This window comes from Amphiprion ocellaris, chromosome 18, assembly GCF_022539595.1.
Source record: "Amphiprion ocellaris isolate individual 3 ecotype Okinawa chromosome 18, ASM2253959v1, whole genome shotgun sequence".
NCBI classification, from domain to species: domain Eukaryota; kingdom Metazoa; phylum Chordata; class Actinopteri; family Pomacentridae; genus Amphiprion; species Amphiprion ocellaris.
The window spans coordinates 24,263,307-24,288,573 of record NC_072783.1 but is presented as its reverse complement, the minus strand read 5'-3'; the positions used below and the strand labels follow the sequence as shown (position 1 = coordinate 24,288,573).

Here is a 25,267-nt window from a genome sequence, read left to right as displayed (position 1 = left end):
GGGTGAGAGGTGAGCAGCAAGAGAAACGATGGACACTGAGGGCTCATTGAGTGGAAAAACTGTTTCCTGTGATATTGATTTCCTTCTTCATGAATGTAAGCACAAAGTCTGAGAAGAGGACCTTACTATCAGTGTTAAAGATAGCTTTCCTGCTGCAAATGAAAAATCTCTTAATTGACACAATGTCAGTTACCTCCAGGAAGAATAACATGCTATAAAATGGACTCAGATACACCAGCTGCATCACTAACGACTGTTGCAAAACTGTAGTGAAAGTGTTGTTGGGTGGATTTTTGCTTTAAGATGGTTTCATTGCTTCTTTTTGCTTCAGATTTAGCATACTGGCGCCTCCATATGTTTTGTCCTGGTTTTTCTGTGGTGAAGTCTGGCTACAGGGGCTTTGCCATCATGCAGATCTGGACCATTGCCAACAGCCGCCTTAATGATGGTGAATGACGCGAGGGATCTCCCACTGTCTCATTGGCAGTTTGGTGCTCTGAATATCATATGAGTTGGGAGTCTGAAATAAATGAGTATCAGAGTGCTCAGATGGACAGATGGAACTCATGGAGACACAAGTCAAATTAGGACACAGATCTAAACTCATTCAGTCACAGATTACCAACATGCAGACACTTCAGTCGGTTATTATTAGAATATGCAGAGAACATGGTGCTGATGAAGGTTAAAGGGGCATTAAGTGATCTATGACTTTTGACTTATCAACCTCTATCGGGGACCAAGGACATCGACAGGTGTCTGGCACAGCGTACAGTGGCCTGCAATTGACATAAATAATAATGTAGAGATGAAGAAGCGAGCCAATAGCCAGACATCCAACAGAAACATGTGATGAAGAGTATAACCACGTTAAAAACACTGCACCAAGAACACTGCTTTGCTAATTGAGGTTGTGGCTTGAAAACAAAATCAGGTTTTTGGTTTGCTTGTGCTGCCTCCACTTCTGATTGCTGTAAAGCTGAAAATGCTGGTGTCTGTATGGTTCCGTCCATTTCTTGAGGATTTAATATCCTACCAATAACAAGAAGATGAAGCTGGTTGGCTTAACTTAGTGTTAGTGTTAAGTATGTTTAGGCATCAGAATTAGGTTTCTAGTTTTGTGTTAAGACAACCTTTACGGTTTGAAACAAAATAATATTTTGAAGTGTGACCCCTGCTTATTGCTTGTATGTGTTGGCTGTTCACAACTCTGAGAAAATTCATGAAAAATAGATGTTGCAGAGCTATTTTTCTATTTTTGTTTCTTTGTACTTCTTTTTTTATCTGGTCTTCCTTTGTGAAGATTCTGACCCCCCAGGGTGGGAACCACTGTGTTGAAATTAGATTCAGTTTTTGGCCTAGAATTGAAGGAACTTTAATCAATGTCTGAAATAAATTTGTACACTCTAAAAAAACATGGGAGATGGGGATTGACCTGGAATTCTGATTTTAAAAATTGGTTTGTAAAGATCTGATTGTTTCATGCAATGAAACAACACAAAAACACAGCATCTTTTAGAGTAATTGTATTTTAAATGACATAATTATAAAGTCAAATGATTGACTGGATGTATGCAGAATGAGCCAATCCTGCTCTGTCCATGTCTCACCAGCCAAAAGGAAGTCTGCTAGTTGAGCATTTCTGGGAGTAAATCTACCACAGGGGGAAGGAGGAGTGACTGTGGTCGATTCCCCAAGACTCTCTGAGAGTGACAGGGTGGACCACTTTAACACAAGCACAATGTCTGTCAGGGCAAATAAACCAGAGGAGACTGAACGGGGAGAAAGCTGAGGGAGGATTTTCGGAAAAAAAAAAAAAAAAACAAACCCACCTAGGACATCTTTGGGAAAAATGAGCTGATAAATTAGTAAGCACTGAAAGCAATAAGCACAATTGTTTTGGGGGAAATAATGTGGCTGGTTAACATATTTAAAACTTTCTTCATTAAAGTTTTCCACTGCTGGCAATAAAGTCAAGGGTCTCCAAGCCTATCAGTATAACCATGAGAGAGCTCAGCGATTCAATTATCCATCCATATTCAGCACATATTTAAAGGTTGGGGGCAGCACATGATGGGACCCACCTCTGGTCATTGTTCGAAGTGTGATTTACACATTCAGAGTTTAGGCCGCAAGCTGCTCAGATTAAAAGCTGACAAAGAGCTGCATGTTAACACTCACAAGGTTTTGGAGATTAACACTATCATTCAAGTACACTAGGGGGAATAGAGTAGGCTGATTTATGAACAAAGTCTCATCAAATATTAAACAACGTTGAGTCTGCACAAGGCAAGATAAGGAACTAGAAGGACAGGCTGAGAGTAGACAGGATCCAACTAATTGGGATGTAAAAGCGAAAGGGGGAATACACAAGAGAGAAAGACAGAGAGAGTTGTAGTTTGCATAAAGCAGAGTAATCAGATTGAGAGAGGAAAAAAAGAAAAGCAGGAGTGTGGGAGGACAGCCATGGCTGGGAGAGGGGTGAGAGGCAAACAAAAAAAGTCACACTAGGATAAATCCAGGATGAAAGGATGAGTCTTGTGAAAAATAAAGGAATATTATAACAATGGAAACCCCAGTCACACGTCCTGAAACTCTCTCCTCAGCCATGACGGATGTCGAACTTGTCTCGTCTTTGCCTTCTCATCAAGTCACTCAACTCCTACGCACTGCAACAACAATAGGCCAGACTTAGCTCCTTTTGCCAGCTGTTTGGCTCTCCTGTCCCTGTGCTGGCCATCATCTCTCAACTAGACTTGACTTTTTCTTCCTCTTGGGAGAAGAATAGGAAGCATGATTTTCACTCTCCTGGCAGAACGGTCTTTTTGCAGAAATCTCATTTTCACTGTCTTACACTGAGACTCTTCTTTCTCTTCACCTCTCACTAGAATCTTCCTTTAGAGTGGCTGTCTGTCCTCAGGATTATTTTATAATTGTCCTGTATTGGTCTCTTGCACCCTACGCCTCCGGGAACAGGTTGCATACAACGCAAGGAAGGAATTTATACCTAACTCGCTGTTGAGCTGTTTCTTGTTGCGCTGCAGTGATGGCATCTTAATGCAAAGATGGTATTTCATACTAGACCTAGCAATGGAAGATACACAGTTGATTTACGTAAATTTGACTATTGAAGCCTTATTTTAGATTCAGATAAATGTTGGAATGAATTTTTACACAGTATGAAGACTGCAGATTTTGTTCCCCACCACTTATGTTGTAAGTGTATTAGGAAAGGATTTTTTCTAATGGACGAATGTACGACCGGAAGGAATAATTATACGGACTAAAAAAATATTCATAAGGGTGCCTGACCGTTGTTTTCAGGGTAAATCTCTGGGTCATGCTAACCTTGCAGCTTTTCCAGAAGCTTTCATTTTCCAGCAGACCTATTCATCCTGAATATTCATCCACATGTGTTTGTTTACATGCGTGAGACTGACTTTCTGGAAACTCGACAGCTAAATGACAACAGGAATGTACTGAAAGATGATGTACTTCAAGAAACGTGGTGTTCCTGCAGTCGCTGCTCTGCAACTCTGAGGACAAGCGTTTCTGCAAAGAATGCGACCAGTTTATTAAAAACATGGAAAACCTCCATGTGGTTATAGATTATTCTAGCTGTGAAACTATACAGGGCTGAGTGATATGGCTGAAAAGTGTATCACGATAAAATGTTTTATATGGGTTAATACCAATAATCTTAATTTTGCAGTACCTGTTTTGAATAAAGACCCTACTATAGTTTGAGACTAACCACTTTAGTCTGTTTATCAAGGTATACAGGTAATATTTTTAATGTCAGTGACACATAAATAAATATATTTACAAAAATAAATTAGAAAGGAATGGTCATCAAGCTGTTAACGGTGGTGGCACTTTGGTTTAGGTCGTGAGGGGGACGCAGATTTGTGGAGATTTTTAAACTGCAAAGCCACAGCCTCCACTAGGGGAGGTCTGCGGGTGCAGATGGAGGTGAGTACAGATTAGCACACCTTGGGAAACCTGCACAGGATTATGAGGGTATGATAGGTTGGTAGTGAGGCAGGGAGGGAGCGTGGTTGTGGTTTGTTCATGCATCTGAACTTTGCGTTTTATGGTGTTTTGCATTCGATGCCGTTGAGCAAAACTGTCAAACATTCTATGGAGTAATTTTCTCCTTGCTGTTGATGAAGTGTCTACAACTGGCACATATCACTACCACAGCTCGCAGCTGGCAGAAAAGGCCACCCGAACAGACAACTCAGCTCTCCATATGCTAAGTTAAAGCTGGTACAACAAGTAAAAAATCCTTTTAAGTGCTGAATATCTCATTTGCTACTACTTCTATACCTTGAACACATGTTAAACAGAAAGCTGGCACAGCTTAACACATGTAAACAAATCGTTGTGTGTGGGTGAATATGCTGCCTGACCTACTGCAAGCAAAGGTCTCTGCAGAACACAAGTAGGCGTTTCTCAATCAAAGTGTATGAGTTCCACGATTGTCATATGCAGTTAGGGTTAGTGTTATGGATGGCTGTGGAACACCCACTCGTGTTCTCCAGAGATTACTTACTCACCTAATGCAGGATGATTGGGTCAACCAGCAAATATCTCTGACTGGAAATCCCTACAGTAGTTCCAGGCAGTTAGTTTTCTGTTTACTTTCTGCCACACTCAAAAATTCCATCCATCCATTATCTATACACCGCTTAATCCTCATTAGGGTCAGCTGACTCAGGTGAAGGCAGGGGACACCCTAGACAGGTCGCCAGTCTGTCGCAGGGCTACATACAAAGACAAACAATCACTCTCACATTCACACCTACGGGCAATTTAGAGTAATCAATTAACCTCAGCATATTTTTGGACTGTGGGAGGAAGCCGGAGTACCCGGAGAAAACCCACACATGCACAGGGAGAACATGCAAACTCCATGCAGAAAGATCCCGGGAAAGCCGGGACGCGAACCAGGGATCTTCTAGCTGCAAGGCGAAAGTGCTAACCACTACGCCACTGTGCAGCCCCCACTCAGAAATTAATGTTTGTAATTACTCATGCAAAAATCCTGTTTTTTTTCTTTAAAACTACAGAGAGCTCATGATAGTTGCTCTGATGCAGTGTAACGTTAGACTGACCCGGGCCACGCCATATTGAAATCATTCAGAATTATTCTTTGAGAGAGACTTCAAAGAATGTGAATTTGTCCTTTAATCTTAAAACATACTGTATATTATGTCATGTTTTAAATATTTATGCACAGTAGCAGGTTGTCAATGAAAATACATTTTTTCAGACTAAGACACTACAATTCAAAAATGTCACACGATTGCATTTCCCTTCTAATATGAGCTCCAAACATCAAAATTTCAACAGGCATACACTCTAAGAGGAGAATAAAGGGGTATCTGAAGGTTTCAGAAGCTGGGGAGTCAGACTGCTTCTTGTGAATTCATACCTGAAGCTTGACTTCTAATGATTATAAGCCACAAAGAGAGAATTTCAATAGATGTGGTCGGATGTGGGTCCACAGACAGTAAGGAAATGGAGTGAAACTCAGATGAGGAGTCAGGAACTGATTAATCATGGTAACGAGGACAGAGATGGATACCCTCCTTAAGCACCTGGAAAGCAAAAATGGATGGATGGAGAGGTTTGCGGAGAGAGGTCTCTGATAAATTTCCTCTCTATTCATCTTTGCCTCTTCTCAGGTATTTTTTTGTACATCTTGCTTTTTGTAAAGCTGCAATAACTTTGGGGTTTATTTAGTTGTATTTGTCCCATTGTTTTCCCTACAGACAAAGCATTATGGATGCTTAATCTAACACGCCAAAGTCAAGTTTTTGGCAATACAAATTAATGTTGGATCCGTACTGATGTGGCATCCCTACTTTAGCTTTTTGAAATGATTCCATATAACATCTTAAAATATCTCACATTCACAGTGTCACCCCCATGTACGGCAGGGTTTCTCTTCTTCTTTTAGCCAAAGAGCGCAATGTACTGTAAGGACCTAATGGACAGTCAGTTCCACTCATATTGTTTCATTGTGTCGATCTCTCTCTCTCTCTCTCTCTCAGTCACTCACTCTCTCCCTATGTAGGACAGAGCATGTGTATAGATATATTTTCAGTGTATCAGTCCCCGGAAAGTAGAATTGGAGATCATCCAAGGAACAGATTGTCCCACTTTTACGTCCTGCAAAAGTGGAGCGGCCAAGTTCTGTCCTCTATATCCCTCTCTTTGACTGGGTCTCCACCCTTCAGCCTCTTTCATACCGTCGGTATGACGAGAAAGTGTCAGGAACACTTGAGGCTTCCTCCAACATAGGATGGATGGAGTGAGTCACTGATATGAGGGGAGAGGTCTCTCAGTTTTATACGAATGGTGCAGCGCTGCACTAGCCATCAGTTCCTGAGGTGGCGCTCTGATGTAGGAGTTAATGGGGGAAGGGCTAAGCTGGGGTTTGGTAAGTGGCACCCTACTGTGTAATGCGCTGATTAAAGTTAACGCCAAAGGATGATGTAATGTATATAATATCTTGTAAGCTTCAATGCTTATTTTATCTGAAGAATAAAAATAAGCTTTAAAAAAAAATACATATTCATTGAGGGTTTTTAAAATATTTGTACGGTTTACTGGCATTTTCAGGTTCTAATTAATTCTGTGCTTGATAAAATTCAATGAAAGGCAAGTGCCTAATTGACAATCACAGCATTAATGATTAATTTTACAGGCACTTTAGTACCAATAGACGTATCCTCTAAGCACCCATAGATTGGTGGCAGTAGATGCTCCTATCCAACCCAAACACATGCCTTTTAATCAACTCCATATCTGATGGAAATCAAACAAAAAATGATCACCCCGTTAATCAGTAATTAAACGGATAATTAAAAATAATTACCCCCAGCTTTCCATTTTACAATTAATAGCTCGCTCCTTTGATCTGCGTTCCAGCTCGATCCTTCCCAGCACCGCCAAGGACCATCTTTGTTCAGGAAAAAGGGGCCACAGTTTGCTTCATAGGTTACAAGCCGCTCGCCTGATGTTCCGAGCACGTGTTGTATGCGCATTCACACATGCTGCCTGATCTCACACACACACACACACACACACACACACACACACACACACATACACACACACACACCCACACACACATACACGCTGCAGATGGACTCTTTAAGCAACACATCTGTCCTGGAAAAATGTCAAGCAGAAAGCAGCATTAAGTGCCAAACCAAGGCAGCCCGAGCTTGGCTGGTGGTCTCGTGTGCGTTCAAAGTGGGCTATCTTTCCCCTCAGACTGGATATAATTGGGTCAGGTGGAGCGTGCACTGAGGGCCTCGCTTGGGCTAAACTTGGCTGGATGGGCCGGGAGACCTCAATGCAGCACAGATTTAGGAGCGAACATCCCCTGCGCTATTTTCGAGACTTCCCCCTCTCCCGTAAACGTTGTTTGGTACAGTAGCTAAAGCTCCTTTGTCGACAACAGAAATCCCTAAATCAGGGCTTCTCAACTTTTACTTTTTGTGGCCCATGACCTCCTTTTTATGAGTTACAGTTATGTGAATCCGTGTATAGTGGAGTTTTGTCAGACTCCACAGAAGCCACATTGTTAATCTATGATCGGATACTTGATATACCTGATTTCCCCGTAAAAGACACCTCTTCTTCAAGCACGAGGACTTTAAATCTCGCAATCACGACTTCATCTCTACTTTCAGTCTTAATATTCTATTATGACGTGCATTTATTATCTTAGAGCATCTTAATATTACATGTCTTACTGGAAGTTATTATTGCTGTTAATGAGCTAATCCACGGGGGCCAAAACTTAATTGTTTTCTCCAGTATTAAAGTGTCTCCTAGATCAGTGAATTAAATGACACCACATTTTAGGTCCATGGGCACTCCTGTGTGTTCTTGTATTATGTCCAATGTCTTCCCGACTTGGACTATATCACCAGAAATACGTAGTTGGTGCAGTGCTGACATGTCAACACAAATGTCGCTTCCTCTCACTACACATGACGTGACAGAAATTGCAATAATATGTCATGAAAACAGAGCACAGAGGAAGATGTACGGTCAGAACAGTTCCAGCAAAACAGACCATCTATAGAATTCCTCACATCCAGCACCTTTTTCAAGGGCGTCTTTTTCTTTTTATACTTGTCCCAGAGCTCCCACCAAAACACCTCAGGCCTCAGATACAATGAAAGCAGGCCACAGACAAACTAGTCAGACATGCGGACATGATGCGCAGGTTTTTAAGGCTTTAGGGTGGATTTGATGGCAGGTAAACAGCCACACACAAGACTGTCCACTAGTGACAGTTTCACTTACCTTGCACGTCCAGTGACATAAAAGGTAACACTGAGAGACAAAAGTCAACAAGATACTAATAAATGCTGTTAGACATGGCTGACAAAGTGAGGGCCATGTCACTGCCTGTCAGCTCTCATTACAGCTCGTCCATCTCCCGCGTAATGGAGTGTAATTGGTTGTACAGACTGGACAACCCTTCAAACTCAACTTTGCACTTTCACTTCACGTCTTTCAACTGCTGCCACACCTCCAAATAACAAAGTCTATAATAAACCTTCATCCTAAACAAGATATTATAAACTTTAAACCAAAAGGGAAGGAGGAAGAGTGAGAAAACTTAAGCTATATCTAACATTTAGGAGTATTTGGTAGCATCACTTGCTTTAGGGAAGCACCTTCATCCAAACTGAGGCTGGATGTTGGGCAGAAAAAGCAATGAAGGTTTTAAATGTGCACTTCCTGTTTAAGATATTTAGTAGGGAGCATGTTTTTACACCTGCTTGTGATAAACTGCATTACATCAGGAAACAGTGAGGTTAATGAGCTTATAAAGTTTGACATAAAGATGTTTGATCACCCACTTGTGCTAAAGCTGTCACTGCATGTAACTAGATTTAAATAATTTAAACTCTAACTTGTGTTGTGCTTTAGCAGCTGCCAAGTGTATATTGTTTCCTTATGAAGGCGCTGTAATCTGTGCTTCTAATATCCAGTTGTTGTCTGTGTGAGAAGCCGGCGCCTGGATTTCTTCTGCCGTTAATTCAAAGTTGTGTTCAGGAAACGTAAAGCTGGAGGTGTTTGAGCTCTTCATAATGGTGGATGTGTTGCAGTTTGCTGGCTTCTATTTTTCATGGCTTACGGCAATCCTCCAGATCTTTCCCCTGGGGGAAATCTCCCTGTATGTAATAATGAAAAGCCTGCAGAGTCAGGGGAAACAGCTCTTCTCTCGCACTCCTTCTTAATGAGCACAACAATAAGCCGCTTCCAGTTCCACAAATAACAATTAGACGTTCATTAAAAACCGTACTCGATGCTAATTTTTACTTAAACATAATATTACTGTTCAAGGTTATTCGATGATATGACTAAATGCTGGACAGGGGATGGTCTGTGTCCTTTCTTTGCACAGGTTTCGCAGTGTTGGTCAACAAATTGCAAGCCGTGAATGTGCGTGTGTGTGAATTTGAATGTGCAAATGTGTGCATTTTGCTTATATATTGTTTTTTCATCGCTCCATACAGCCGCATCCCAATGTAACTCTCCTGCGGGACTGAATTAAAATTTAGCATTTTCTTGTGGGTTCTTGCATTTCTGGATACAGCAGCAGCTTGCAGCTAACTGAGCCTAGCTGTGCTCCTTCATATAGCAGCGAGATGTCAGTGGAAATATTCTCCTCAACGTGTCTGTCTTTTGTCCTACACTCTCTCCACACTAAACCCTGGAGAATTACTGAACTATATAGCACTGTCACATCTGCTACACTGACCAGCCTGCTTATCGACTCCTGCTCCTCCTGCAGTGATCGGAGAGGACAGCATGAGACAGGACAGGATGCAGTGCAAATAAGTAGGCAGTTGTGATGGGAATATTCAGAATTAGAAAGACACACATCTCCACTGACACATCAAGCTGTCTGGACAGTTCTTTGTGTTTACCGTCTTTCATCTTCCGCTCAATTGTTTCATAATCACATTCTCTTTTGGCATTACCCACACATTACGTATAATCATTCAGTCCCTTTCTGGCATTGATAACGTCACCCCACTCCCTTTGTTCCATTATGATCAATTGTTCTGTGTTTTGAGGAAGCCATTAATCTTACTGTGTGCCCACTCTGCTCTAAATTGCCCAGTTTGTTTATTTTCTCCCTTTTTTTCCAAATGAATTCCCCTTGGTGCAATTCTCCAATAAAAAAACTATGCTTTTTAAAAGCAGTACTGCTTGTTGTGCACTACATTGTGCGGGACAGGTCTTAGGAGGCCGTGCAAAGTCAATTATGTTGTATCTATAGGATGAGAGTGCACAGAGCTGGAACACTACAGCAAGCTCACACTGTAACACCCTGTTTCAACCAGGCCCCGAATAAATGAGGTGTGTGTGTGGCTGCATGCAGTCGGTTCTCAGGGGTCCTTGGAGGGTTTCCACCTTTCCACCAGCTGACTCCATAAATACTGCGAACAGATTTTGACAAGTTGCAGCTGAAGAAGTGTGTGAACTGCGGGTGTTGATAAGCTTCAGTTTGATTCACCCTTCCCATTTCAACGCCTTTTCTCTTTGAACTCATCCAGTTCAACACTGCAAGTGTATAGGTGGTATTAATATAGGCATTACATAAATGTAGTTTTACATAAGCACAAGTGTTAATTTTTTCTTTGCCAAACTCCCAGATTGAGTTCAAACATAGTTGTCTACATAAATTATCCCCCACATTTCGTCTGTGCTTGTATCGCTGCCATACTACGGGTCGTAACCTACTTTGTAGCCGTGGGGAAGCAGTTGTAAAATACCCAAGTCTACAATTATGATTCATAATGGACACAGAACAATCGACATGAAGCAGGGTCTCAAGTAGTCGCAAGGAATTCAATTATAGTTATAAAGTAGGATTCAGCATGAAAGGCTCATTTAGGGAAATGAACTTTTCTTGCAGCTCTGCTGCTGTGGCCACGAGAAAATGCCTGGCAGTAATCCTTTTAGTTAGAAAACAAGTCTTTTTGTCACTGAAATTGCATAATTTACATAAACTACAAGCAGCCAAACCTACATAACCTTCATTCCTGATGCTGAAAATCTAATAAAGCTTATTTGCATTTCAGTATCGAGCAGTCTGGTCTTGCTAATCAGTCTTAAAGCTTTTCTGTAGTAATGTGCACGACTACTAGAGAATTTCTCTGAAGGCTCTGTGATCTTTGCATTTTTTCTTTCTGTCCCACTTTGCTCTTCCTCCCCACCTACATAAAACATGTGAATCAGACCTCAGAGGACATGTCCCCCGCCCCCATTCTCTCCCCCTGCCACAATTTCAGCAGCACCCACTTCTTCTGTAAAGACTTTCACCTTGCTGCTAAAGATAATTTGCACCCAATTCGTCTTATTGCTTATTCTTTATATTCAGTTCAGAGTTGACACACACAATCTCTGCCTTTATGTTTTTACTTTTACAACATGAACACTTCACATTACTTTGATTGTGAGATCAAGTTAATTCCAACCAATACAAAAATCTGAGAGTCAGTGAACACAAAAAAGTAAATACCTTGTAGTCTGCAGTTCAGTCTGTGTTGCTCCTTATTGTATCCGCAGTGACCTCCTTGATAAACCACAAAGAGAGTCAAAAGGGAGCGGGATCAAAAAAAAAAAAAAAATGAGAGAAAGATCCAGTTGATAAAATATAGATGAGGGAAAAAAATATGAAAAAAAATGATTTGCTTTTTTTTTTCTCTTTCAAAATCACATTTTCATGCCGTCTAGTCTTTAAATATGCATCGGTGTGAGCCAGTCTGAGCCACTGTATTGTGCAGCTTCTCTTTCTCTTTTTCATTCACACACACACACACTTTCACCTACTCTATGCCCTGCTAGAGCTCCTCTCTCTTCCTCCCTCTCTCTCTACTGCACACATTCATGCTCTCTCTCTCTCTCTCCGTCTTACTTCTGCCGCTAGATTGATCGCTCTCCTTCCTCTCTGTGTACCGACTCTTCACCATCTATCTGTCAGTTGCTCTCTCAGCTTTTTTTCCCCGCCTCACACCCAAGTGCTCTCCTATTCAATTATCACCAATTTTCTTCATTACTCTCTGTCTCTCACTGTTTTTGTCTTTCGCTGTTCCACCACATTCTAACCTCTCCACCGTCTCTCGCTCATTATTTCGGCCACTCTATCAATCAAACGCACTCACACTCGTCCTGTGATATGATTCCCACCCTTTTATGTTTGCCTGACTCACACATACAGGAGATGGGTTTGGACACTTCATAGCTTCCCCCCGCCTCCAGAATCCTTGATGCTGAGAGGTCATCGCAAACATAACAAAAATCTGTTTGGTGTCTTTCCACTGATGCATGTGTTAACTTTGCAGAGAAAAGAAAAGATGGAGGCATGTGTTGCTGCTAAATGTTACTGTGGTGATCTGGTCTGGACTTGTGTACCTTGGGGTTGTTTTCTCACCAAAACTAACAAAGTCCTGAGACCTACTTTTTAGAGGTTTGAAGTGATGAAAGAGATACAGTCAAGCTTCAACGGTCGCTACTTTAACAGGTATTCCAGTAATATAACTGCTATAAGTCTAACTGATGCAACTTAGTGTGCACCTCCAGGCGCTGACTGGCCTCGAGGGCTGCTTTACATAAAAAGCAGAAAATACACAACCGGATAAAAAGATTAACTTAAGCTGATAAATAAAATTATGCTATTGGATTTTTTTTAGCTCAATACCTCATCTTAGAAGATGATCTGACCTCTGTGCAACCTAAAGCAGAGGTTTTTTACAGATCTCTAAAGACATTTTAGCCGTCAAATTCATTTTAGCTCCAAACGTGTTTATTTTTGACACTTTTGGAAATTGTGGTTTAATTTTCTCAAGCCTGGAGCAACAGCATAAAAGCACAAAGCATAGATTTCTTATAGAATAAGGCAACACAAACTGCTTTTACTCTACACAGACCCGTCATGTTTACATGTTAACTAAAGGCTGAGGTGTGACTGGCACACATACACATCTTCTCACCATTTCAGAAGATGTTCGCATCTAAAACCTCCCCCAGGTTCAATTGTAGAGAGGCTGACGACGTGACAATTGTTCCGATGAGGATAACTGTGCCACTATCGAACAATCTTTCCTTTAAAGGATCCATACTGCTGTGCACAGTTGTGATCAAAGTAGTTTTCCATGATTTTAAAAACAGAGCTTGAGAGGGATGTTTAAAACCTACCTAATTTCTCATCTCCACACTTTCAGCCAACCACTGTGTGAAGTGGGTGTGAGTATCAGATATTTGGCTTTGATTAGTTACAGAATTTGTTGAACTCGGGGAGCCCCTAGTTCTGACATCAGAGAGATGGTGAGGTAGAGGGTTTTGAGTAAACAAGTAGAAGCGAGGACTCGACGCTGAAGAGGGTGGTTTTAATTTAAAAAGTATACAGTTTAAACTGATAGCGATGCTGTGTCTATGTATTTAAATGCCTCTACACCTTGACAGTCCAGTCCTGATGAATCCTGGCCATACCTGTCTGTTTGTGATAAGCTCAAGGGGTGACTGCAATGGTTGAGGCTTTTAAATTGACAGAGAACTGGCTTGGTTTGGCATTAGCTCCACACTTAAGTCCGCTATGTGGCAGTTTTCGCCAACTCACCAGCAAGTTCTGCATGCAGTTTGTTTATCCAAGTAAAGCCTTCAAGCTCCTGCTGAAATTCAGCAAATGTCCATATTGACACAAAATGTTGATGCTTCTTCTCCACTTGGTTTGTTTGTTTCCAAAGGTTTTGAATCTGACTGGCATCTGGTTCTTGCTTGAAACCAATACTTCATTTCCAACCAACCCCTTATATTGTTGGTCGAAATGAGTGGAACCTCGTTTTCAAACCAGATTTGGTGTTGGTCAAAAAGCCTGTGGGTTCCACTTGGAAAAAGCTTGGCACATGTTGCTCTCCCATATCATTTAAACTGGTTGTTTAACCCCCTGCAAGGACAGTCAGACCATTCTGCAGTACAGAATGGTCTGACTGTACCTCAGTATCATTCTGCTACAGGTGGAAAACACAGGCTTGCTTTTATTACTTTAAATCAATCATGACCAAATTGACTCTATCTTAGCAAATGATGTAGCAATGGTTTCCCTCAAAATAGTTGTTTTGGTGGAATATTTGCATGCAGGGAGGCGAGAACTTTCAATATCGACCTAATTCACCAAAACAAACCGAGACTGAACAATCAAAATCCTCCAAAACTTTTAATTATTAGTGGTAGGTTGTCTATAACTACACTGTAACCTTTCCAGTACAAGCAAAATCCTATGTTTTTAAGAATTTTGGAGTAAAAGTTGCACGATCGCATATAAATAAATAACCGATTCCTTCGAAAATGATCTTATCAGCACTCTGTCGGATATGTGTGATGACGCCATGTAAGTTTATATAATAACTCTGTTTCAGTGAATTATGCAGTTGAAGTGTTTGAGTGAAAAAGATGTCCTTATGCTTGGTTTATGGTTGCTTTTAGAGCCCATCAAAGAGAAGGATGGAGGAAGGAAAGCTGGGCTAAAATACATTAATGCACCTCTGCTAAGAGGAGATGTAGATGAATCCTGCCATATCCTGCCTCCTAAGGACGACATGACACCTGCATTGCCACCCTCGATAAGAGCTCTAGTGGCTGCTCTCCCTTATTAGCGCACCACTCCATGCTATATATTCAGCACACTTTTCATCCTATCTCCGTGCTTCCACTGTCTTTGCTGCCCAATGTCCTTTTTCTGTGAAACCAGCTTTCTTCCTGCCTTCTCTTTTAACCCTCCTCATGCCAAAAGCAAGGAGAGAAAAGTGGGTCACGGGCAGATGGAGCATACAGTAGTAAGAATGTGCTGGCTAGGATTTTATTTATTTATTTAGTTAGTTTTTTATGTGCGTTTGTGTGTTTTTGAGAGTGCGTGCAGCGATTTTGCTTTAGGTGAAGTAAAGCAAGAATGAAAAAGAAAACAAAGAAGAAGAGACGTGAGCAGAGGGCAGAATGAGAGTCAGACAAAGTATTGATTTATGAATCTGAAGCTGTGAAGCACGAAGAAAGTATTGCCTTAAATCACTGGTTTGAAATATGAAATGATGTCCGGACATTTTCAGCGTGACTGCTTTTGAAAAAACTGCAATGGCAAAGCAGTTTCCATTAATTCTGCTCTAACAATACAGTCACACTTTGAGATTCGATGCCTGGGAGTGCTTTACTCACAGCCTGATTTGAAAACTTCGATCCATAAATGCAGCCATTCACTGTTTAAATGAAAGGTTTCCTCTGTCTTGTGATGTACATTGACAGACCTGCTTACTCTAAAGACAGTCAGTGAAAAACAGGCTCAAATCTTCTAGAAGGCCTCATTCGTGTGTTATTTTCTAACAGAAAACCGATGCAGTGCTGGACTCTGGTGGCCATTTCAAGCAACTGAAACACGGAGCGCAAACTATTTTTTTAAAATGAGCAGTAAAACATAAGGTCTCAGAACACTGTGTGACAGGGAGAGAAACAAGCAAAGGAATAGAAACATCTGATGGGTCAGGGTTTCATTTTACACTACTAATGGTAAGTCCCTCCTGCACAAAATGAAACTATCTGTTGGTTTGAATTCTTAGAAACAGAGAGAACACATTTGTTTCTTCACGGTCAGCTCTGAAACAGATAGAACATATGGTGTAACAAAAAGTTTTTCTTTCACACTTTTCACACACACTGCAGAAAAGCAGAAGTTGATGGCCAGACTTGGAGACTGCTCTCGGTCTTTTGGTCTTTGTAAGGACTTGTAACAGATGCAATAAGCAGCTGAGGCAGTTTCTCCTTGTTTTCTCAGAAACCTTTTTGTTTGTTCTTAGAAGCCAAATGAAAAGCAGAAGGTCAGTTTGGTATAATTATTACCGCAACTGTAACGCTAGAACTGCTTACTGGTCTCATGAAAACTCAGAGGCAATAGTTACAAAATACTGCACATTTCACACAATACAAACCAAGTAGTTTTGGGGTTTTTTTTGTTTTTTTTTTTGAAACTCAAATCATTTAAAAAAACTAAAGTTCAAAATCTTTAATTTACAAAAATGTAAAAAAAAATCCTTTTACTTTTTCCAAGTGCCCACAGCTGCTGTTTTCACTTTTAAAAAATGGGGACTCTATATGTAATGGATATTTTGCTGCTTACATTTTTAATTAGTTTCTTTATTTGTTTCCTGTCTGCTCTGTGCAAACACAGCCTGAATTCTTGTCATGTCACAGCTGGTTGCAGCTGAGTCAATAATGTACTCACAGCTGTGATGAGGACTGCAGAATATTTAGTTTGTTACAGAATCTAGTTCATATAAACTATTTATTTTTGGCATGTTTTTAAATGAAATGCCTAGAATGAAGCAACTTTGAGGAAACACCACCAATATAAGCTCGGATTTGGTTAATTTTCCTGATGGAACAGCAGATCACATGATTTTCTCAAGGACTTCCACCAAGTTAAAAAGTACATTTTTCCATTTTTTCAAAAGCGTAAACATGCCTTTAGGGTTCGGAGGGTTAACAAGACTGAAAAGTGCTGCATGTGTTAATGAGCTTCCTGGAGGCTCCTGCAGATGCTCCTCAGAATGCAGCTGGTGTATCTTTGCAGCCCTCAGCACTGATCCTCAGCGACTGATAAAGATGGAACATATCAGGTGTATCATATAATGAGACGGTCCCATAATTCAGTATTTAGTTTGCATCAAATCACAAGCACCGCAAGACGTAAATCATAAAAGCCGGGAATGATCCTCAGTCGTTGTCTTGTTGGAGATCTGCATATATTAGCCATTATTCTGGTAACTGCCACCTGAACGCAGCTCTAGTTTTGATCTGTGCGAGGCCTGATGGTCATTTGTCAAAAGGTTGGGTTTTACTTCTGAAGGACCCGCACCATCTTTCAAAACATAATCATTAACAAGAAGATTCAGGCACTGAACACAGATGCAGCAAGAAGGCTAATGAAGACACCTGCTGGGACACGACTACGTCTCCTGCTTCCTAACTCGGCCTCCTTTTCATGTCGTCCTCACAGCTTCTCTTGAGTGAAGGAGTCTTGCTTCCCATACGAAACTGGCCTTCTTTAAGTCTTTTATTTCCCATTTTTGGTGGGATTTTTAGCTTCTATTAATAGAGATCTTCGATTAGTCCGTCCCTGTTTGCTTTCAAGCCCTAGTGTCTCTCCGTCATGTTAATTAGCTTTCACGTCTTTATACTGCAGTTTTTCAGCCCTCCCTTGGTGCTGCTTAGGCTTTTGTACATGCTGCAATTAATATTTGTAATTCTGAAACCTGCTGACTGCTCTCTGTAAATAAATTACTCTTCTGCAAGTGTCCAGTCACTTATTAGTTTCTCTTTTTTCTTTGTCTTTTTTATAACAAATGTGAATTCACTCTATGTCCATGTCATCTTTGTGTTTAATGAAAAGCTTGCATGCTTTGTCTTTTGTGTTAACCAACTTCCTGGCCAATTTCCTGGAGTAAAGTTAAGTTCAGAGAAGATGGCTTTTTAATCTCGCAAGAGAAACATGACAAAAGAGCAATAAGAAGAAATCTTATTGCAAAAGGGGAAGTTTATTTGATAGATAAACTTTCAAAGAATCAATAAATATGTTTTCGTCTTGCAGCACTGGTTGCCCACACCCCCCACTCTTCAACTTCCTCAACATGAGTGAATAATTAATAATAATCTGCATCATTTTGGGCGATGAAGGCTGGAAAACTGCTGCTGCTGCTGCTGGCAGGTAAGAAAGATCCAGTGAAACAGGAAGCAGGGCTGCTGGGTGGTTCTAGGTTTGGAGCTGTAAGGGTTTTTATTCTTACTATTATGACAGTTACATTAAGCTTTTGACACTGAATTTTGTAATATTTTATTTTCTTTGATATTTATTTGTCATATATCATCCTAATTGCACAATGTACGCTGTGCAATTATGCAAGTGCAATATTTCTAGGAAAATACGCAAAAAGTCTTGTATTTTCCTGAATTTACTGTTGTGAAATTAATTTAACTGAAATCATTTATTTTAAATACCATACCATATAAGCACATTTGGCAGTTTTTCTGCAGACATGCGCTGAAATGAAGTATTAAGTCTTAAACCCAGTCATCCATTTTTCTGCATTAAGATTAATGTTTTATGAGCCAAATTATGTTCTTCTGTTAGTTGTAAAAATGCAAATTGATGGCAAATGACTACCACACTGGTGAAAAGGCTGAAAAAATATGCACAGACATATAGACATACATGCATAACATTAGTTTTCCATATGTCTAGATGCTGACTTTTATATCATTTCCATGGATGTTTATATTAACCCTGCAGTTTATGGGATGGATGTGAGGTCAAGGTGACATTTGATCACCAAAATCTAATTGATTCATCCTTGAGTTCACATTAACATTTGTGCCAAATTTAAGAGAAATTTCCTTCAAGGTGTTCCCAAGATACCGCATTTAACAGAACTTGACAGACACGCAGAAAACAACAACACATAATGCCGCAGGCCACACAATCAAGATGATAGAAAATGCAGCGTCAAAGCAAGACAAAAACATGCTAAGAGGGTAAAAAAAATAAATCCAAAAATTTAGCAGCTGTCTTCAAATCTGGCATTTGATCAAGACTAGTGTTTTTTCATATTTACACGTCTTACTTGAATTTATTTTTTAAAAATAATAATTTAAAAAATTGTTTTCACATTAGCTAAATATTTGACAAAATTGCTATGTAAAAGATTGATTAAATTGAATTCATAAATGCTTAGACAATGCTAGATTTTCATGAAATATTACATTTTCTAAATAATTAAAATTTTAAAAAATGTTTCATATTTGATCAGTCAATAAAATTTGAATTCTCTTAATTAATAAATAAAAAATAATAATGAAGATGATTTTGATCACATCGAGTTGCAAGTAATCTATTTGTGAATGTCACAAAAAAGGACAAGTTTGACTAAATGCCAATACAATGGCAGGAAACTAATACAAGATGTGTTTTATTTGATCAAGAAAGACTTTGTTTAAAGAATAACGGACTTTGATTGTTTGTTTGTTTGTTGCTGCAGCGTTCACAGTCGTGGCAAGATGTCAGCAAAAGCCAAACGGTAATCAATATCAACACCTGCTGAAAAGTTGTCTGGTCTCTTCTATTTGCTCTAAGTGATTATATATTATACTTTGCACTGGGAAAAACTGTCAAAACACCTAAACAAAAACTTTAATGTCTGTCTTCTTTTCCTGTCCGTCTGCCTTGTTAGTTTTCATGTCACCGAAGCTCGAACAGATCTTCACTGGGGATTTGTTTTACTTGACTTGTAAAACAAGTGGAAACACAGTGAAATGGTACAAAGATGATGTGGAACAACATATGTGGACAAACCCCCAAACATTCGGGCTCTTATCAGTATGAGAGCAACGGACAAAAGAGCGACCCTGTCCCCATCAAAGTCCTGGGTAAATGTACCACATGAACATAAAAGTTCAGGTAAATGAAGAGTGAGTTTACTCTTCGTACATATAATGATATAATTCATAGATTTACCTTTCAGAATACGTCCCCACTGCCTCCCTCAGCATCAGCACAGGCCAGCCAGTGATGCAAACAGAAGACTCAGTTGTCCTGAAGATCGACAATGAGGACGTTCTGCAGGGATGGAACTGTTGGGTCAACAGAGGAGAGAAGACAAATAAGATTAAATTGAAGCTGGAAAACGACACTGTGAGTCTGACCTTTCACACCAGCAGGCTGAGAGTCCCTGAGACCATTTACTGGTGCACGAACAACACAGGATGCAGAACTAACCAAATCACTATCAGGACCTCAGGTAGGCCTCCTACTAGTCTGGGTTGTAGATCAAGACACTCAGCACAATTATTGAGTTATTCCAAAGCTTGGGTAGTAGGAAAATGTGCTTATGTCTGTGTAGATTCTTAGTCGTCCAGGTCTTGAAGACAACAGCTTTCAAGAAGCTAAAATAGTAGTGCAGATGCCTTTTAACGAGGCTCCAAGAAAGAAAATGTACAATTTTAGAGCAGCCTGTAGTATGTCACCCAAATTGTTTTATCTGTTTCACATTTTACGTCTTTCATCTTCTGGGTTTGACATATACTATACTTTAAATGCAAACAAATTCAGGCAGTGTGTGAAAATTACAGGCAGATATTTTGACTCAAAACAGCCACTTTGTTGCAACGGTTAAAATGATGGCAGGCAGTTGTTTCCATTTCATTCATTTTATACAAATCATCAAGATGACAAAACTAACAAGAATTTTCAGACTCTAATTAATAGCATTATTTTATTTATTTATTTTAAACGATTTGGGGAAAGGCTGCACAGTGCACTTAGCACTTTCGTCTTGCAGCTAGAAGATCCATGGTTCGCATCCTGGCTTTCCTGGGATCTTTCTGCATGGAGTTTGCATGTTCTCCCTGTGCATGTGTGGGTTTTCTCCGGATTCTCCAGCTTCCTCCCACAGTCCAAAAACATGCTGAGGTTAACTGATGCAGGTGCAGGTGTGAATGCGAGTGTGATTGTTTGTCACTCTATAGTCCTGTGATCGACTGGTGACCTGTCCAGGGTGTCCCCTGCCTTCACCCCAAGTCAGCTGGGATAGACTCCACCCTAATGAGGATTAATGACTGTATAGATAATGGATGGATGGATGGATGATTTGGGGAAACTAACCCAGCTTGCGTCTTCTTTCAGATAAGGCGGTATCGCTGGAAATGTACCCTCAGTCTGTTGTGGCTGGACAGAGTCTGACTCTGAGGTGTCTCGTGTGGGGCACAGATCGGATCAGTCGCACTGTTTTCTACAGAGACGACAGAGTCATTGAGGAAGGTGACAGATCTACCTACGAAATTGCTGCCGTGTCAGACTCTGCAGAGGGAAGATATAAGTGTCATGCCACGTTCACATCCGTGGCCCGGACTAGTGGGCCTCCATACAGTGTGGTTTCTGATAATCAGGATGTGTTTATCCAAGGTATCTTTTTTCTGTCAAAAAATATACTTGCGTTGCTACCATTTTGCATAATTTTCTATCACTTGCACACATAAAAACAGCAAAATGTTCTGAACAGAGATTCCTCCTTTGCATTCAAATGTAAATGTATTTTACAATATATAGTATATTATATTATACAGTGTGTATTGCTAATTATAAGACATGTTGCTGCATTCTGTGTTGAAATAAATATATTTTGATTCATTTTTGGTGTGTTTTTTTTTTTGTTGTTGTTAAAACCTAATCACAAAATTTGTGCTGATGAACATTTGAATGGCTTTCTATATTAAACCAGTTTATACCAATGAAAGCTTTAAGAGCTTTACTCATTGCATGTACAACAACATGATTTAATGTTTGTGGTAGAGAGAAAAGATGCTCTTTTGACAGTCTTAACAATCGACAAACTGAACTGGAACCTTTATGAATTATATCATTTGCTACAATAAATCTCACATAGTGAAATGAGACATACAGGAATATCTAACAAAGCTCTGTGTCCACATGTTTTATAGTCTCCAAATGGTATGTGGTCCACACATTTTAAGCTTAACCGGTTTTAATGAAGCACTTTAGACATACTAGTGGTGCGAAGCTGCCATACTCAGTGCTGTGAGACATTTCAAACAGCTGATCTGCTACCATCTAAGCAACGGTCATTTATTAAACAAAACTAACTAACCTTAAAGAAAGCTTAGCGTTTGTCTGACAGAAAGTTCCTCATCATGGCAGCATCCACCTTCTTCTACAACTCCTTCCTTTGTAGATCAAACAACAGATTTTGTGGGACTTCTTGTAAAACGAATTATCTGTCCTTTGCTGTTGGTGATGGGTGTTTTACTAGATAATTTGTCTGTTTTTTAATATGGAACTCTCTCACTCTCTTCTGAAGAATGATCATATTTGGGAGGTATGTATCTCTCTGAAGAAATAAAACTGACTTATGAGTTCTGTTCATTTGGTGACAGTCTGATGCAGCTTCTGTGCTGATAGACTGTAACCCACATGTCTGCACAATAAACGCTGATCATTCCAACAAACATGATTCCTGGATTTCTCTTTGGTGCCGACTTCTCTCCAGACGGTAAAGTTATCTTTGAAAGGAGTGTTTCAGAATAAAAATGTCACTCAAAACCTGCTTTTTGACACTAAAAGATGTTTGTAGCCTTGCAACTAGGGTTGCCACCTTTCAGAAATGAAAATAAAGGACGCCCACCACGGCTCCTCGGGGCCACAGTTCAGTAAAGTTGGAAAGATATTCACAGATTCAGACTTCCAGCATCAATAACTCATTAGATATATGTTGTGAAAACATAAACGATGCCTCTTTTCCATCATTATAAGGTACACAATGTGCTACTTGATAAAACTGGGCTTGTAGCACATTGTGTACCTACAGAGTACAAGATTGAAGTTACTGAATATTTGTGTCTCTCTTCGCTGTTGCAGTGGTTTTGCAGACAGACGTCACACAGCCAGCTGCACATAGACACCAATGTTATTTCTGCAGCTTGAAAGACAGCTACTGTTGATAAAACTGGCCTTGTAGCACATTGTCTACCTTACAACAATGGGAAAGAGGCATTGTTTATGTTTTGACAACCTATATCTAATGAGTTATTGATGCTGGAAGTCTGAATCTGTGAATATCTTTCCAACTTTACTGAACTTGGGGCCACTACCACCTAAGGAGTGATATATTTAATTTTGAAAAAAGCATTTAGCCATACTTAAAGCTTTAAGTGCTTTATTAACATGAAACTAAGAGTTTTGTATTGTTTTATGATCACAGGTTCTGCCTGAACAGAAGTGGCCTCATTTTAAACAGTGAAACCAAACTAATGAAATATAATTACCAACCAGTGTGAAATACTGGATTCTGCAAAAACATAAACAACTGAATGCAGAATACTGGACAAAGAAATTCTCTACAGACATTTTTTTTCATCTAAATGTAAATTTTATCTTAACAGTTAATGTATTAACTTATTTATGTGTATGCATGTATTTATTGATTTATTTAGTGCTGTTAACATATCAGAGTTCTGAGTGAGTTTTTCTTTAGACAGGCAAAGGTCCTTTATTGATTACATATAGGCTAATAAATGTTTATTAAAAACTGAAAAGCATTAAAAAAAATAACTTATGCATTTATTGAGTCACTAAAATACTGTAGAGTACAGACCACATCAGCATGATTATAAGCATCCTCTGGTAAATGAACAACCAGATACTGATGTCTCTCACCATATGGACCTCAGGAGATGACTGGGGGATGATAAACTGTGACCTACTGGTTGGGTTCTCTCTGTTCTCATGTTTCTTACATGTTGGTCTCCTGATGCTGCTTTACTTCAGCCAGTCCACGAGCAACAGAAAACACAGTCTGCCTTGTTCTCATTGCCAGGGGTTTCTCTCTTCCCACTCACATCGGTAATTTTGCAGACGTTTTTGCTTCTGTGGACGTGGTGGAGTTTCGGGTGTAAACATTTTTAAACACGCGTGCAGCGTGATCTGCTGGACCTGGCATCGGGTCCTCGCTACGTGGGTCCTACGAAGTTTATTATTAGCTGCCCTTAATATTTCCTGTCTTTTATTTTGTTCCTTATGCAGTTTGGATGAGTGTGTGACAGACGTGTCCGGGGCGTTTATGAAAATACGGAACAATTTGCGTCCCGTATTGATTCGAGACATATTCAAGATGTTGTGCGGCTCAGAGGTGTGCACAGGAATAATCTGGTTTCCCTGCCCAGATTCATTAAACAGCAGAAAAACATTAAATAACGATACAAAGCTGAATACCTCACCATGTGCGAGCTCTGCTGTTGACATCCTTCTCTGGGATATCTGACGTTTCTGTCCTCAGAAAGCAGGGTCAGTCCAGTCAGATGACTTCCAAACATTGTGTGCCTGTTGTTGCTTCTCTTCTTCAGGTCTTGAAAAAAAAAAAAAACTTTTGTCAAAATGTACAGCTGTCACTGGAAGACTTGCAGAGATGCAGGGAGTCACAACGCAATGCAATGCAAGGCAGCAGCGTTCATGGCATCTTCCACCTGAATCAGAAAAAGATTTTTGGTGCTAAACTCTTGCGGGCAGAATGAAAGCCAGTAGGACTGAGGTTTAAAGGATGGTAGAAATATGGGCAGCAGCAAATAATGGAAGTGTGATTTTTTTTTTCTCCCAACACAAAGAAGTAAAAAGGTTTTGGTGCAACAAACAGAACTATAGGCTCAAAAGATTTTACCAGCAAAGGTCAGACACAACTTGACACCATTCACTGAGCTCCCTGCAGTATTTGTACCTTTAGCCCATACCAACTCCCAACACAGATTAGGGGGAGTCAAACCACACATATGGAACCAAGCATTTTCAGATCAAACTTAGGACTGACGCTTACACAAACTACATAGGGCCACTGAGTAACAACGATCAACCTAAATGCATATTAACTGCAATAATGCAAAATAAAAGTCAAAAATAACCAAACCCCACGTCCATCCGCCCCTCTCTCTCCCATGACTGCTTGGTACAGCCGAACAAGGTGAGTGGAGGCCATTGGCTGCATTCTCATACCTGCATTCCTGTCAAACAGAGGAAGTTAGAAATAAAGCACAAATAGTAACTTCTTATGTTAATCTAATGTGCCCAAGTTGCATTTTCAGTTCTTTCTTCTTTGTGTCCTTTGCCTATGCTCATCCTGCAACATAATGCCATGCAAAGGTACGAACAAAGCACAGGGGATGCAGTACTGCAGCATTATCAGATATCAGCGAAGATGAATATGTGTCTCCTGCTCCTCCTCTCTCTTCCTGGCAGATGGGTTCAGGATAATCCGATTGATTTTAGAGACCGGGGCAGAGCAGTGACGGTGAATCCTCGAGCCTCTGCACTTCTTCCTCTCACTGGTTGCGGGAAAACTGGTGAGCCCCTTGTTCTGGTGCCATCAGAATCAATTTTTCCTCCCTTTCAATGCTCCTTAGGCTTTAGCTCGGTAATCAATATGCCGTGTGGAGAGGAGTACAGCATTAGAGGCAACATGAAACCTCGGCCTCAGAGGGCTTAGAGACCTACATTATTAGAGGCTGAATCAGTTCTGAAGCAGAGGAAAGTTGGCTGGAACAAGACAAAACGGGTGCTGTAATTACAAATAAAGCTGATTAAAAATGTAGCATTGCATTGAAATCATCTATTTATAGCAAG

General features: G+C 40.2%; 2 protein-coding genes across 6 annotated transcripts in view; one reads left to right on the top strand and one right to left on the bottom strand.

Annotated features, from left to right (window-relative positions):
* The window catches only part of LOC111582621 (SH3 and multiple ankyrin repeat domains protein 1-like), a 60,021-nt gene extending 35,697 nt beyond the window's left edge, over window positions 1-24,324 (bottom strand). The window contains exons 1-2 of one of the 5 annotated variants that reach the window (XM_035957742.2): window positions 23,875-24,324; window positions 19,601-19,716 (exon numbers count right to left, since the gene is read on the bottom strand). The gene's annotated coding sequence lies outside the window, so the exon portion shown is untranslated. Of the gene's footprint in view, window positions 1-727; window positions 780-11,569; window positions 11,944-19,600; window positions 19,717-23,874 lie in introns of those variants that run through there. The other 4 variants (XM_035957741.2, XM_035957740.2, XM_055004527.1 and 1 more) reach the window with 4 other exon arrangements.
* LOC118471719 (uncharacterized) lies at window positions 18,981-21,244 on the top strand. Its single transcript, XM_055004529.1, has 4 exons — window positions 18,981-19,163; window positions 19,317-19,512; window positions 19,608-19,883; window positions 20,768-21,244. Exons 2-4 carry the CDS (start codon window positions 19,410-19,412, stop codon window positions 21,118-21,120), a joined length of 732 nt encoding a protein of 243 aa, XP_054860504.1. The 5' UTR covers window positions 18,981-19,163; window positions 19,317-19,409; the 3' UTR covers window positions 21,121-21,244.
* Window positions 24,325-25,267: the final 943 nt, after the last annotated feature.